Raw genomic sequence first — 16242 nt, 5'->3', positions numbered from 1 at the left:
AGCTAAAACCACCTCCCTCCCACCCCTTTCTTCTTCCCAGGCTCAGCTTCACTCATGAACCTTCTACCTTCAGCCCCTGAGCAGCACAAGTGGATGGGGAATGGGTGTTGTAGTCAGTCTATGACATGACACTTTGTCTCTGCTGCTCCTTCCTCCTCATACTTTTCCCCCGCTCCAGCATGAGGTCCCTCTCACAGGCTATAGTCCTTCAGAAATGGACTGCTCCAGCCTGAGTCCACCCACAGGCCACAGGTCCTGCCAGAAAACCTGCTCCAGTATGCGCTTCTTTTCATGAGCTGCAGTTCCTGCCAGGAGCCTGCTCCAGCGCAGGCTCTCCACAGCATCACGGCTTCCTTTGGGACACATCCACCTGTTCCAGTGTGGGGTCCTCCACGGGCTGCAGAGGACAGCCTGCCTCAGTATGGTCTTCACGACAGACTGCAGGAGTATCTCTGCTCCAGCACCTGGAGCATCTCCTCCTCCTTTTTCTTCTCTAACATTGGTGTCTGCAGGTCTGTTTCCCCTACATTTTTCTCACTCCTCTCTCTCACAGCTGCTATGCAGCATTTTTTATCTTTTCTTCAATATGTTATCGCAAAGACACCATCAGTGTCACTGATGGGCTCAGCCTTGGCCAGCGGCGGGTCCATTTTGGAGCTGGCTGAAACCAGCTCTGTCTGACATGAGGGCAGCTCCTGGTGTCTTCTCACAGAAGGCACCTCTGCAGCCCCCCTCCAACACCTAAATCCAACAGAAATACTTACTCTATACCAAAAAAGAAATGATACAATTTTTAGTTATGAATCTAGTGAGTTACATGCTTCCATATAAATTCTTATGTAAGTTTTCATTTATTATGGCAATATGAACCTAATTATGAATTAAAAGGCAGAGAATAATTGGGTTGATAGGCAAGAGTTCAATAACAATCCTTCCCTCCCTTTGTTTCACATACAGAGAAATTTTTTGAAGAAAAACTTTATTAAACTGAAAGTAAGGCTAGAATATGTTTCAGTAATGTAAATATAAAAACCATTATGCAAACGTTCAAACCATCCTTTAAAAATATACTAATGATAAACAAACATATTAAGCAATGGAAATGCACAGTAGAGCTCCTGTATAAACCTCCTTCCACATCATGATAATACCGATCAGTAAATTTATAAATACTTAATAAAAGTTATTTATGCCCAAGATAGAAGATATTTAATGGTAATTCCCCCTTTTAACACAAGCCACCATCATTCTTGTGGGCAGCTTTACTGAACACCCAGCAATGCCAATGGGAGGCAGGAGCTGTTTTAAAATAGGTCATCATTATTAAGGAAATGCTTAGTCTTACTTGTGTCAGGAACAGCAGCCCTTTTGAAAGACACATTTTTCACGGATTACTAGAACAAAACACTCCTAAGTCATTGTCAAAGAAAAACCTCGTGTTATGAAGAGTGACAAAAAAATGCTACCAATTCTAACCTACTCTTTCTTATTTAACCTAACAATAAAATTAGAAGCATGTCATTCAATTATTTCAATAATAACATCAAAAAATATACAACAGTGTCTTTACTCATGTAATGACCCACTGAACTAATGAATTTTACCGGCAAACCTTCAGGAAATCCTTTCTTATTAAAAGAGTAAACATAATTTGCAAAGCATATTGTATATTATTTTTATGCACGATGGTTAAAAACTAAAAAAAAAAAAAACACCAATTGATTATTAACTATTGAACTATGACTTAACTTCCATAGTGAAACTCCAGTTTCAGTGAATGTTTTTTTTAATTATTTTACAGTATTATTAGGCAAAATTATAAAGTCTAAACAAAGGCACTATTTTAACGCATATGCCTTTTAATTAATGAATCTCTTACTTGTAAATAACTGGTTCTGTTGATTTAAGAAGTAGTTATTTATGTCTGACAAGTTAAGTTGGGGCACAAGTGTCAGTGTGATAATGATCTAATTCTACAATTATCATTCTTGTTTGTGCAGAACAAGTATGACCATTCATACTAATAGTTAAAAATCCTCCTAAATGTTTATTTTGCCTTTACACAAACAAAAAATTTATACAAGAGAATATCTGTGTTACAAAGACTTTTCAAATATATGACTCAGACCAAATTTTAATTTTAATTTTCAGTAAATTCTGTGGAAGCCATGTTCATGTAAACACTACAAAGTAGCTAAAACCACTTATCTTCCAACCATGCCTAAATAAATTCAAAATATATAAATGTACATCAGTGCTCAGCTATAGTCCATTAAATTTCATTCATCTTTGGGCACCTGCATGTTCAGATATCAAGCAGACAGAACTCAGTGCTTTCAAATATCAAGTACTTTCTCTGTACTCTACCCTTAATTTACCTTTTCTTGGCTCCATGCCTTCACAGCACCCTCTACAGCATTTTTTCAGATAAACCATAAACAGGGCAGGAAAAAATATATTTGGATTTTCTGATACATAATATTTTTAAACATGAAAGATACAATTTTTAAACAGAAATGTGGATAGCAGGTTAAAATACAATTTTCTTTCAATCATATTGGGGTTTTGCTTAACTTCACAACCTGCTAACTTTTGAATTTCCCTGGCATTTTTGGTAAAGTTCAGCAGAATAATTAAAATTACTGCTTCACATGAAATGTCTTCTGATGTGATATATAATAGCATGGAAGTAGTATCAGCCCTTGAGAAATAATTCTCGTTCAGTTCAGTTTAGCTCCTCAAACCTATCACTTACATGTAAATCCAACTTTCAGTAAAGCATCCACAGGCATAATTGTGCAACCAATCCAAGAAGCCAATACATTATTAAAAATCAGAAAAAGAAGCTTCATTCTAGTCATAAATTAAAATTAAGTTCTTATTTTTAAATAGTTCCTATTGCTTACTGTGATATTTCATATCTATAATGCTACAAGTCATGTGAGAAAAAGTACGTTTTCCCAAAGCATTTTAACTTTAGTACAAAACACGTGTTCAACAAGAGTATAATCCTCAGCCTTCTAAACGTGACAGTGATGCTATTTTTCTAGCTGTTAGATAATACATGGTTCAGCTGTCACTTACTGTGCAGCAGTCGGTTACACAAAATGAAATGAATCATAATCGCAATGACTAACCAAATTAATGAAAGTCTGCTGAATCAAAACCCATGTTCCCAAACTGTCTTCGGGCCTGATTCAGCAAAAATATATTTCATTTCTGTACCACACAACATCTTCTGCAGATACCTGGTTATCCAGGCTTTTAAAGTAAGAAAGTGCCGGATTCAGAATGCATAGCAATTCAACAGTATGTTTTTAACAGACTACTATCAAAAGCGACCTATCAACCTGTAAATTCACAGCAGCTAAATGAACACTGTTAAACCAATGGCTAACTGGCAGAAAAGAAGTAATTCAAAGCATAGAAGATATTCAAAGCATATGTTGAAATCTCTCTAACTTCTGTTGATACATGGCAAAGAGAGATAGTGTGTGAGTTATAGAAAGAATTTATGAACTTAAATTGAATTTATAGAGTCTTCTTTGGGTCCTAATGTTACAGTTTTAAGTTTACAAGTAGTAGACAAATTCTGTGTTTTTAACTTCTCATCTAGCCATAAGACTAACTTCAGCTATGAGATTCTATCTTCTGGCTTAAAATATCCACTAATCCTTCTTATTGGTGAATAACATCTGAAGACTTTCTTTTCAATGTACTTTTGTCAATATGTATGCTTAATTAATGGAAAGATCTTGTACTCCAAAGTCTGCTTTTAGTTCTTATTCTTTGAAGGATTTCTGAATTTAGTATGAAAGATATACCAAATCCTAAGTATAACTTTGGACTAGAAGGGAAACACGCTCAGGTTCCAAGCAATGAGTCTTAAATAGTAAAGATATGGATAAATGAGCACGCCCTAATTAATAATTTATTGAAATATAAGCAAAAGATACAGATTGACAAACAGGCTTCTAAAGAAATCTGGAGAACCTAAAGTCAGTGCCAGTAGGGAAGGTGGCTATGGCATTCTTTTAAGACTAAATAGCGAAGAGTTACTCTCAAAGCCAGAACTCTGAGGGAGAGAATCAACTTACCTAGCTCAAGATGTCTACAAGGTAGACCTCTACATTTGACACATTCACTCTATCTTCTTTTTAAGTCCATAGCCAGAAATGGGCTCTGCAATTCATCCAGCCTGTTTGAAATTTCTCATTTAAGATGAGATAGATCACATCCTAAAGGCACCTCTTTATTTCCATTTGCTTTAAATTGAATCTAAGTGATTTCAGATGTAGATGTCTTAGGCTGTAGATATTCACATCTGGTCAGAAGAATCCCAGAGATTCTCTGGGCTCAATCCTCAAGCCAACCTTTAAATGTTGTAACACAGGAATGAGAAAGATACCAAAACTGAGGTAATCATTTTTGTTAACCAAGCAGTTATGAACCTAAAGAAGTCTGATTTCATGAGGACTCACAGCTTATGATTGATTTATTTTGATGTCTGTGGTTGGTTGTCCCCTATAAGGACTCCTTGGTGTGTAATATGGTGTGAGCAGAATTTCCAGAGTCAGGAATGTGGTCAATCCCTTTCCACTACCCATCTACTTATTTTCATTAGACCCTTAGTAATTAAGTATATTTGAGACCTCGACTTTTTTGTCAAATTTGTTGTAAGTCAGCCAACAGCTTCCACGGACTGAATAAATATAGCAAAGGATGCAACTGTTTCCCTTATAATAGTGTAGCAGTTATGTCTTTCCAAGGAGGTGCAAGACCTGTGCTGTAGACCCTTCTCAGCTTGAGGAGATTTGAACACAGCTCTCTTCTCTAACAAACAAGCTATGGGCAAAACTAGAATAAGATTATTCTGCATCCTACCAGTGAAGTTGTGCAACTGTGCAGTCAGGAATGTGAATGTATGGACAAGCAAGAGAAAGTCTAAATACCTCCGTGATTAGGATACTCTCTAGAGGCAAATCCTTGTTCTTGCTCTAAGGGCTGTTTGTGCATTTTATTTAAGCACTGTAATGTAAAATTCATAAAAGGCATCTGATACAGACAGAATACAACTCAACAGGGATGAAGACAAACACTATGCATAGCTGAGGTAATCAACTCCAAATATGAAACGAGGAATGATGGATTCAACAGCAGTTCTGCAGAAAAGCATGTTGAAGGTATAGCAGATCATAAGCTGACCATGAGTTCATAATGCTATACCACATGTGAAAATCCAAAACACACATGGCACTGGCTGTAGAAGGAAGGTGTTCAGTGCAAGACCCGTGGTGTTATCCTTGTGTTCTCCCCATACGCTTTTGTTTGGAATACTGCGTCTGGTTTTGGGCACTGTATTTAAAAAAAGATCAGTTAGAAAGTATATAAGGAACAGCAACAAGAATGGCCAAAACTCTAGAAAATATGACCTGTTGAGTCTACAGAAAGAAGATGATGAGAATCTACAGGAGGAGATATGAGTACATTTGTGAAATATACAAAAGGTTGCTGCAAAGAGAAAAGTACCAAAGTGCTCTGCATTTCTGTTGAGGGCAGAGTAAGAAGCAAATGGCAGGAAGGAGATTCAGGTTTAAGAGTAGGGGAAAAAATGTAATATTAAGAGCAATGACGCTTGAGTAACTGAGACAAATCTTCTAGGGAGACAATCTTCTAGGGAGATGAAGGAATCTCCATCCCTGGTTAGGTCGATAGTTGGATTCACTGTTCCCATACCTTTCAGTAGTAAACTGTAAATGAAAAACTATACAAGTTTCATACTAGATCCAAGAGCTTTACCCTAAGATCTGTGTGGCCCATTCTTTGTCTTCACCTGTGTAGGCATGTCATGGTTTGATTTGGGGAGGAGGTTCTGGTGGCAGGAGCTGCCCACCAGATCGGACTCCCATCCCCCTTGGGGCTTGAGCCAATCGGCGCCTCTGCGAATTGCCCTATTTACATCAGGACAAAGGAACCGAAAAGGTGTGCCTTTGCCCAGGAGCGAGGAGAGGGGAGGGCGGCGCTGCCCCAGCTCCCCGGCGCCCAGCCGGGTGGCGGCCTGGGCCAGGCCGGTGCCACCCGCTGAGGATGGCGGCGGCGGAGCTGCTTGGGGAACTTGGGGAGCGCCCCGCTCCCGGGGTGCCTGCTGGGCCGAGTTCACCCAGAGAGAACTGAGAGAAACAGCCACACCGACACCAGGTCAGTAAAGATGGAACGGGACGAGGTGTGCCGGAGCTGAGTTTCCCCTGCAACCGGTGGCAAGATGGCAAGCAGCCCCCTTGCAGCCAAAGGTGGTCCCGGTGGAGCAGAGACCCACTCACAGCAGCCCGTGGAGAACCCACGTCAAAGAAGAGATGCCTGAGGACAGTACGCATCTGGAGTCCGTGGGATGACCCCCGTCGGTGGGGAGGTGTTTTGTTTAAAGGAGATGCCTGAGCCTGAGGACAGTCGTGAATCATGGGCACAAGTAGAGACGCATTTAGAGTCTGTATAGAGATGCATTTAGAGCCTATATGGCGACCCATGACAACAGAGCGAGTGGCAACAACTCCCTAAGAATCGGAGACTGTGGTAAAGCCTGCACCGGAGCAATCTGTTGGGGAAGGATTGCATCCTGTGGGTAGGACTCACGTGGGAGAAGTTTGTGGATTTTCCTGGTGAGTAGGGGATCCACTGGAGCACGGGAAAATGGTGCAAGGACTCCTCCTGCTTTAAGAGAGGAGCGGCAGTAACAACATGAATGAACTGACCTGCACTCCCCCATTCCCTGTCCCCCTGCGCTGCTGGGAGGGAGGAGGTAGAGCCGGGAAGAAAAGGAAAGGGGGGGTGGAGAGGTGTTGTTTTTAAGATCTGGCCTTGTTTTCTTTTTATCCTCTTAAGTAACTGGTTTTGCTTGTCTTTATTCTTTAAGCAACTGTTAATAAATTGTTTTGCTTTCAGAAAGCTGAGTCTGTTTCGCCCGGGACCATGGTTGGTGGGTGCTCCCTCTGTTCTTGTCTCAACCCTCAGTCCTTTTTTTATATTTTTCTCCTCTCCACTTTTCTGGAGTGAGAGAGCAGCTGTGTGGAGTTTAGTTGCCAGATCGGCCTAAAACCACGACAAGGCAGCACAGCAATTGCAGAGCTGATTATCTCAAATTCTGTGTATCGTCTGTTATGTGCCCTTGCCTCGGCCATGAAGCCCATTTATTTCACTGGCGAGGCGGGCCCTCACAGTTGAGAATCCCTAGATGAGACAAATTCCCATCAGGAATTGCTATCTTTTAGTTGGTCATACCTCAAGGCGAAGGAAGAATTGGAAGACCTCTTAAGGTGCCAACCAGTCCTGTTTTCCACTATTCTACATGTTATCTGGGCTATAAAAGCATTGCTTCTCACTCATCCTTTCTGTAAATAGAAAAATGTTTAAGTGCACTGAGAGTTAGAGTAACAGTATGTGGAAAAAGATTTCCTGCTAACACTCTGGAGGACTCATTTCTGAAAAGTTATATGAAAGATGGTTGCAAAACCTTTTCCAAAAAAGGCTGACTGCTTCTAACTTAAAATTTAATGAAAGGTCAAAACATCTGATGTCTCTCATATGCTTAAGATAATACACATTCTAAAGAAAGTCTGCCCTCTCGAATACATAGAATCAAAATGTCATGTTATATCAAATACCTAGTAATGCTATATGACCTGCGAGATGTTCTGTGTACAAATACAATATGATATTTGCTATAAGAAACCATTCACCTTAAAAATATTAATGTTAAATAAAGAAAGAATAAGTCATCAGGAAGTATTTAAACAACTTCATATGAGATTTAAGAAGAAAGAGCCAACCCCACAGAGACAGTAAAAAGAAAATAACTTTTTTTATGTTTTATTTAAAGTTTAAAGATTTTCTTTATGAATTTTCTGAATAGAAGCACTCAGACTTTTTCAAAACACAAGTTCAGCTCTTGCTAACTCCTGCTAGAACAAACAGGATGTCTCACTATGGTTTTAATTAAAGGGTTTAAAGTCTAAATCAAAGATATTCTTTAGGCTATCACATCAAAACTTCAAAACTCCCAAAGACACATAAAGTACACTATTATAAACTTCTCCTCTATCAAAATGCATGAATTTAATTTCAGTTTATCAAAATGCAACTAAGATCACTCTGTGAACATGTTTAGGCAGAGAAACGTGATGACAGCTGATATTTGAATTCAAGACTATAAAAGAACTGTCTTCCACCTTCAATGAAAACAGCAGAGAACAGTATAAATTACTTCGAACTCTTACTCTCCAAAATTGTATGTATTAACTTCTTAGATGCCCTACTACTCCCCTATACAATCTTGTACTGTTACATTAACTCTTGTAACCTCAGTCCTGGCTGATCCCTTTGCAGCTTCAAGACAATACCTTGGAGAAACAACATGAGGAAACAGTCACAACTTAATATCATGCAGAAGCAGCTTTTCAGCACAGCACTGATGCTGCAATTTCATTGTATCACCAGAAGTCTAACACATCACAAGATGCAGTTACTGGAGTTTACTGAGTTTACAAAAGCACTATTAGATTAGATGTAAACTGTTTTTATAGATAAACTATAATATATCCTCAACAGACAGTTATACTTCAAGGACGTAACAGTTCCTCCTGTTACACTGGGTAGTCCTGCAAAAGAGACAAAATCTAAACTCTATAAGCACTGAAAACAGTATGGTTTGATTTGAACTTAAGATTTATAATATGAATTAATTTGTCTGAAAGGCATCTGGTTTTGAAAGCCATTTTTAAACAATTAGTATTTAAAGAGATCTTCCTTCTTTTGAGTCTAAAATAAGAAGACTCACTGTTTCCCACTTTTAAAGAGATTAGGTTGTCTATGATAACCACGATAGAGTAAGACATATGATTAAGACAGCTCACATGGTCTAATCTTAACTCAAAAAAATCATCCCCACCTCAAAGCTCATTGTTAAGGTGTAATGTCTGTTGCAAACAAGTATAGAAGAGATCGTAACTCATCATTTCTTGTGTTCTTTTGGGGTTTATCTGCCCAAGTTGTCATCAAAAAGCCATTTGAGAAGATGTTGAGTAAAAAGGAAAGACAACAACACCAAAAAAAAATCCTTCTTGGAAAAGGTAGACCTAATGGATTTAGAAACTTTCTTAGCCTTCTGACTGACTGTGAATATGACAGTACAACTTTAGGAAAGCCAGCAAAGCAGAGGATGAGGGGTGGCATTCAGCTGCAGCAAATTCCCAAGGCTGTCAAGTCTATGTTACAGATAAAAACTGAACATTTATTTACATGGCTAATTTCACATTCCACTGGATTAAATTTCAAATTTCAAATAATTATATTAATTTTTCCTCCTTATTATGGAACTTTGAATATGCTGCAAGTATTTTAAAACTTCATTGGCAGGTTAAAAACACATTTTATATAAGTGCTGTAGTAACCTTCTGTGTATTTTTGCACTTAAAATATATACACTAATTAAGCTGTTGTTTCAATGGAAAAATCAATTAATTGATGTTCCCAGTTATTTAGATGTTACCCAGCTCACAGATGCACACAGACAAAATCCAGAATGGACCATTCAGCTCCCAACATCACTTCCAGAGACCACTGCATTTTACCCAGTCACTGCTTTCTAGGACATAGTCCCAGTGCCTTAAAGTATGGTCTACACGTTAGTCTTTAAGATCATCGTAGAATGGCATAGGCTGGAAGGGACCTCAGAGATCATCTAATCCAACCTCCCTGTCATGGGCAGGGACGCCTCTCAACTAGATCAGGCTACTCAAGGCTCTGTCCAACCTGGCTTTGAACACCTCCAGGGAGGGGGCATCCACAACCTCTCTGGGCAATTTATTCCAAAGTCTTACCACCCTCATACTGAAGAATTTCTTCCTAAAATCTAATCTAAATCTGTTCTCCTTCAACTTAAACCCATTTCCCCTTGTCCTATCAGTGGACGCTCTTGTAAAAAGTCCCTCCCCAGCCTTCCTGTAAGTTCCCTTCAGGTATTGGAAGGCAGCTATTAGGTCCCCCTGAAGTCTTCTCTTTTCAAGGCTGAACAATCCCAGCTCCCGCAACCTGTCCTCGTAGCAGAGGTGCTCCAGCCCCTGGATCATCTTTGTGGCCCTCCTCTGAACATGCTCCAACAAATCTATGTCTCTCTTATGGTGGGGACACCAGAACTGGATGCGGTATTCGAGGTGGGGTCTCACAAGAGCAGTGTAATGGGGCAGAATCACCTCTCTCGACCTGCTGACCACGCTTCTCTTGATACATCCCAGGACGCGGTTGGCCTTCTGGGCTGCATGAGCACACTGCCAGCTCATGTTGAGCTTCTCATCTATAAACACCCCCAAATCCTTCTCTTCAGGGCTACTCTCAACCCACTCTGTGCCCAAGATGTAAAATTAAATGCTTCCTTCTTTTTATTTCAAAGCAATATAAAAGCAGATTTATTTGACAAGATATATTTTTCAGAAAGCACATACTGCCTGGTGTTAAATAGCTATTTTGGGGGTTCTTTGTCAACTGAATCCTGTGTCAGCTTTTCTATTTTTTGGCCCCATATGATGTCAGGCCTTCCTACATCCAACCCATCCTGCTTATACTTTTCAAATGTGAGAACCTCAGCACTGTTGCAGTCTTCTGAAATTTTACTCGACATTAACATTAGCAAACCCAGTAATTAGTGTAACTGCCAGTCTCTATAATCTCCAAACACATTCTGCTTAGTCACTAAGAGGAAGTAATACCGCTATTACTTGTAGACAGTGCCCAAAAGTGTGCTAGGTGCTTTACAGAACAATTGTAAACCCTGAGTGTTCTTGAAGAGCAAATGGTACAGGCCGTAACATCCTGACAAGTATTATCTACAGTACAAAATATCGAAGCATGTGGTAAGGGAGAAGAGTAAGGAATAATAAATTTGAGAGAGGCCCAAAAAGCAGTACAAATTGTTAAAACAGAAGAAAGGGGAGATGATAAAGAATACTAGGAGGGAGCAGAGAATGAGATAGTAGGACAGGGAAAGGGCAGTGAAGAGGGTAGGACAGGGCAGGGGATAACTATCTTCCTCCATTATATCTTTTCCGATTAACTTGCACTACCACTTATTTTACACTGCATAAAGTTATTACTTTTAAAGTCATCTTGACCATACTTTGTTTTATAATACATAGAAACAAAAGCAAAATGATGAGTGGTGTAGCAATGGACTGTTCTGATCAGCACTCCAGATTTAGCCAAAACACCATGTAAAGTTGTGGGAGCATAACTTCAACAATTAACATTGCCAGGAGTCCTAGTTTACTATGTAGCCAAAAGCAAATCTTTTTGCATTATCCCATAAACTTTGGAAATTCCCCTATACATATCTCTATTTTCAAAAAACAAAATCAATAATCACCACCTACATCTCTGTCATGCCTTCAGCCCCAAAACCCAAATCCTAAACATACAATGCTTTTAAAGCAGTGTAAATCAGAGTTGATTATTTATAAACCAGGATAATTATTTATAAAGCAGTACAACAGTGTTGTGAGGCAGATATTTACACTGCTGTGACTCACAGCCATCAATCTGTTGCTTCCTCTCCCCCAGGCCCAGCATCCTGCCCCACGGTGCCATAGAGAGCCCACACAGTCTAGCTTCTCTGAGGTCTGCTTTTCTCATTTCAGTCAGTGCAGCTACCCAATTGTTACCACGGTCGTGCAACCACGGACACAAAGCAACTGAGCTCACGCAAGCCCACGGTCAGTCACACCTTCCTGAAGCTAACTAACCATGAACTTGACAGTGGTGGCTAATAGAGAGTCACCATTCTCTGGCTAGCCCATCAGGTTTCCACCTGTCTTCTCCCCCTGGATGAAACAGATAACAATGCCAGTTGATTTCAGCCACACACACATACAAGAGAGATCTTTTATAAGAACCTCATTATAAACCTGTGATGTTTTGCAAATATATGAAAAGCTGGATGGTTTCATAATGAAATTTCTCTTGGGAAAGCTTGTCTTCTACTGGGCCAAACTGCCCATGCTCATGAAAAGCATGGAATGCATGTATTTTCAGAGCTGCAAGTCTGACTTTACAACAAGAGCACTTTATCTTTAGAATAGTTAGGCAAAGGAGCTGGAAACTCATGATACTGCAAGTATAAAAGTGCATATGCATATCACACAGGCTGAAACGTCTTTACAAATAATGTCAGCATCCTAGCATCTTCTACAAATCTTTTTCCTGTGTTCATCCTCTCAAGTCAGTCCTTTGATATAGAAATAAAGTACAAATTAAAAGTAAAAAAGCACAAGACTGATCTCATAAATCAATTCATATGGAGGAAATGTGCTGTACAAAATCTGTTAGAAAGCTTACACACACAAAACTAGAATTTATAAGGGGAAGGATGTGCATAATGTAAAGAAAAAGCCATCATCAAAAGTTCTACGCTATATGGATGAAAGCGAAACACCCACAAAGACAGAAGTTAAAAATATGTAAATATCCCTATAACAGCAGAGCAAGACTTACACCCAGTGTACAGACATAAATTCACTCTGAGTGTCACGCATTATGCATATTAAATACTATGCAAAATATATATCCCATAACCTTGTCAAAAAGGCACCTTCCTATTACATGACATTCAAAATGCACTCCAAGGGTCTCAAAACTTCCAGAAGAGAGACAGCCAAAGCAGCACAGTTTGCTGCCTGTCCTCCTTTTTAAAGAGGAAGCTCCGCCACAGGAACCCAGTGCCCAACTGTAGCCAGACGTATTTCACAGACCAAACCAGGCCAAAGGAGAGAGCAAATCTGGAAAGCTTCTCTTTTCCATGCCATCATGTTCCAGCAAATCCTGGCAAGAATTCATGCTGACCTGATCACTATTAGTTGCTAGAGATTACAACTCAATACCATCTGCATTTTCTTTCCCCAAAAAGAGTAAAACCAGCATAAGGAGAAGAAGTTACGTATCTATTTTAAATCCACACATATTTACCCCAGGGAGTGAAAGGAAAAGAATAAATAGTCCACATTACAGATGTGAGTCACACTACTTAATGCACTTTTGGAAGATGCTCAAATGGGCACAGCATAAGAATTTGAAAAGCACAAAATAGAAATAGAATGGAGAAAGGAAGCAGAGCCCTGGGACTAGCCATTCACACTGACACTCAATCACCATAAATTATCAAAAAAATTAGAGGAAATCCATGTTTGTCCCTTTCTACAACATTTGAACAGTCCTTGTGATAATATCTCTAAATGTCAACTCTTGTTTTCAGCATCTTTTTTTACTCCCTCATATTTCTCCATGGAATGAAATGACACAATTTTATTGCTTAGTCAGACAAAAATACCTTCCACTTCAAAAGGAGCTTGCCTTCGAGGAGAATTACACTTGAACAAAGACTGCAGGATTTAGCTCTATATTTATCTCCATGCAATAACAGTAATTCTTTCATACAAATATGGGGGGGTTTTCTTTCTTCTTTCTCTTCTCTTGACAGAAGGAAAACATCTGTCAAGAGAATTAAAGTCAGCAATATCTACCTAAAAATGCAGAACAAGCTCTGGTGTGACTTCGGTGGAGGGTTGTGCTTAATAAATCTGTAGATATTTTCCAAACAAACATGTACCTCATGGTCTAAGGAGCCACTTCACTTTAAGAAAAATGAAACTGGTGAGTTATTTATCTGACACCACATCACTTCTCAGTATTCTGTAAAATACTGTGGGCCATCTACCCAGATTCCATTAACAATAGCATCTTCCCGAGAACGCTGTTTTAGGTTATCCTTTGAGTATAAACTTTATGCCATATCATTTCCCTCACAGCTTACACAGAACTCAAGAGGAAGCTTTAGTGAGACATAATGAGAAACTAAACCCCACATGAAGTTTATAGTTTATCTTTAGATTCGATGAAGACTTTTCTTTTGTCCATTGTCTGCTTCCAAGATTCTGAAGAATACAAATGAAAACAATTCTGTTACATTTGTTAAGTTGGCTTTACCTTGTCATTACTTGAGAACAGTTTACTCTTCCCTTGTACGCTTGACAATTCAAGCTGATCCCAGTATCATACTCAAATCATACTTTATATTGGATCATAAATATTATCATCGGCAACAAAAGTTGCTGGGATGTTTCTTCTTTAAAACTGTAACCCTTTTATTATACATTTAAACTGTAACTTGAATAATTTTCCATTTGCTTCTCTGTTAATGTTTTTTAAAAGCGCAGAGATTTTAGACAAAAAATTTGCATTTATTTTGATACGCCATACGATTTAGCAATGTGAGGGAGTTCAAATTGCTTTAAAATAAAAGTATCACAACAGCAAGCAAATTGTATAGCAAGAGAATGAGAGGTATTTAGTGATAAAACGAGGTATGGCACTTGATTTCCAGTGCTCACATTACACTGTCATTCTCCAAAATGTTCACCCAATGAAATACCTTTTTAAACAGACATTGAAATGTTTTTAGATCACCTCACAAATCTGACACACAAAAGGTATCTGAGGTTTTCATTATGACGCTGACAATAATGCAATGAATCTTGGAAACAGACTTCCAAAGTCAGCAACTAAAGCCCAGAAGATAGCTTCCAGGTACCGAGTGTGAAGGGTCAGCTGCAGCCAACACGTCCAAGACACAACACTAAATTCGATACAAAAAAAACCTCTTAGTGCTTCAGCTCCACGGCACTCGTAACAGTCATGCCCACGGTACTAGCAGCTTTCCTTATTTTTTAAGCTGTTACAAGCCCGCCTGACGGCTCCGCCACGGAGAGGGAACAGTTTCCTTGAGTTTACTCGGCGCCTCCCAGCCGGGCTGGGGAAGGACACGGCTCACGCCGCTCAGCAGAGCGGGACCCCCCCGCGCCTCCAGCCAGCCCGGCTTCCTCGTCTCCCGTCCCCCCGCGCCCGCCCGGGCAGCGGCGGCAGGACGGGACCCCGCGCCGCCGGGCCGGGGCCGCCCGGCCCCGGGCAGGGCTGCAGCGGCGGCGCCGCCGCGGACCCCTCCGTGTGCTGGAGCCGGGACAGCTGGAGTCGGGACAGCTGCCGGTGATGGAGCGGGACAGCTGGAGCCGGGACAGCTGCCGGTGATGGAGCCGGGCCGCCGCCGCGGACAGCTCCCGGTGCTGGAGCCGGGACAGCTCCCGGTGCTGGAGCCGCGCGGGCGGCTGGGCGCCCCGCTTCCCCCGGAGCTGGAGCTCACGCTGGGAAAGAGCAGCGGGGCGGGGGCGGGCGGCAGACACGTTGTCGGGGGAAGATGGCGGCTGTGGCAAACCCACCTAGCGAGACGGCCGGAGCCTAGGCCCCGGCGGTCCCTCTCCGCCCCGGGTGGCCGCGCCAGCGCCGGGCAGGGCCGCCGCCGGCAGCCCGGAGCCCGCCGCGCCCCCGGGACGGGGCCCGATGCCGCCGATCCGCCCCCTCCGGCGGCGCCAACCGCCGCCTCGACCCAACCCCCCCTTCTCCTGATGGCACACGCCGGGTGAGAACGGCACCTGTGCGGCCATGTTGGGCCGGGGCGTGCGGAGCCGCCGCCCGCCCCGCGGAGCGTGGCTGAGGCAGGCGGCGAGCCCGCGCCGCGGCGCCCCGCCGGCCTCTCGGACCCGTCTCTGCCCGCTCCCGCGGCAGCAAGTCCCCCCCGCCGTGCCCCACACTCGCCCGGCGCCGAGCAGCCGCCGGGGCACGGCCGGCGGCGAGAGACGCCCCTGCCCGCCCGGCTCCTCTCTCCCGCCCCGGCCGTGCCGCCCCCGAGGCCGGGGAAGAGACCTCCGCGCCCGCGGGCCGGGAGGACGAGGAAGGGAAGCGCCCGCCCTTACTTGAGCACGGATTGCTCCTTCTCCTCTTCCTTCTTCTGGCGGTCCATGACGGCCAGAATGATCTTCCGCTCTTCCTCCGTGAGGTGGCTGAGGTCGGGCATCTCGGGCTGCGGAGCCGGAGGAGGCTGAGGAACAGCGGGGCCGCCCCGGGGCCCGGCGGGAGCCGACATGTTTGGTGGGAGCTCACCGCCGCTACGGGAAGCGCTGCCCTAACTCCAGCGGCCGCGGCGGCACCAGCGGGAGCGGCCGCCGCCGGCGCCGGGAGAAGCACATACAAATCAATACCCTGTAATCAACCGGCAGCCTAATGACGGCCCCGCCGGGGAGGGGCGGGGTGGCCGGCGGCCCCGACCTCGCACCCACCCGCCCGGCCGCCGGCTCGCCGGGGGCAGAGGGGGGG

The 16242-nt window shown here is 42.6% G+C and overlaps 1 protein-coding gene across 1 annotated transcript in view; it reads right to left on the bottom strand.

The window, feature by feature from the left end:
- RIMS2 (regulating synaptic membrane exocytosis 2) overlaps positions 1 to 16012 on the bottom strand; it is a 504339-nt gene extending 488327 nt beyond the window's left edge. Inside the window, exon 1 of the mRNA XM_086609332.1 lies at positions 15843 to 16012. Within this exon, the coding sequence (XP_086465458.1) occupies positions 15843 to 16012 (170 nt within the window). The remainder of the gene's footprint in view (positions 1 to 15842) is intronic.
- Between the last annotated feature and the right edge of the window lie 230 nt (positions 16013 to 16242).

This window comes from Tauraco erythrolophus, chromosome 3 (assembly GCF_009769465.1).
Source record: "Tauraco erythrolophus isolate bTauEry1 chromosome 3, bTauEry1.pri, whole genome shotgun sequence".
NCBI lineage: Eukaryota > Metazoa > Chordata > Aves > Musophagiformes > Musophagidae > Tauraco > Tauraco erythrolophus.
This window is presented reverse-complemented; position numbering and strand designations above follow the sequence as displayed.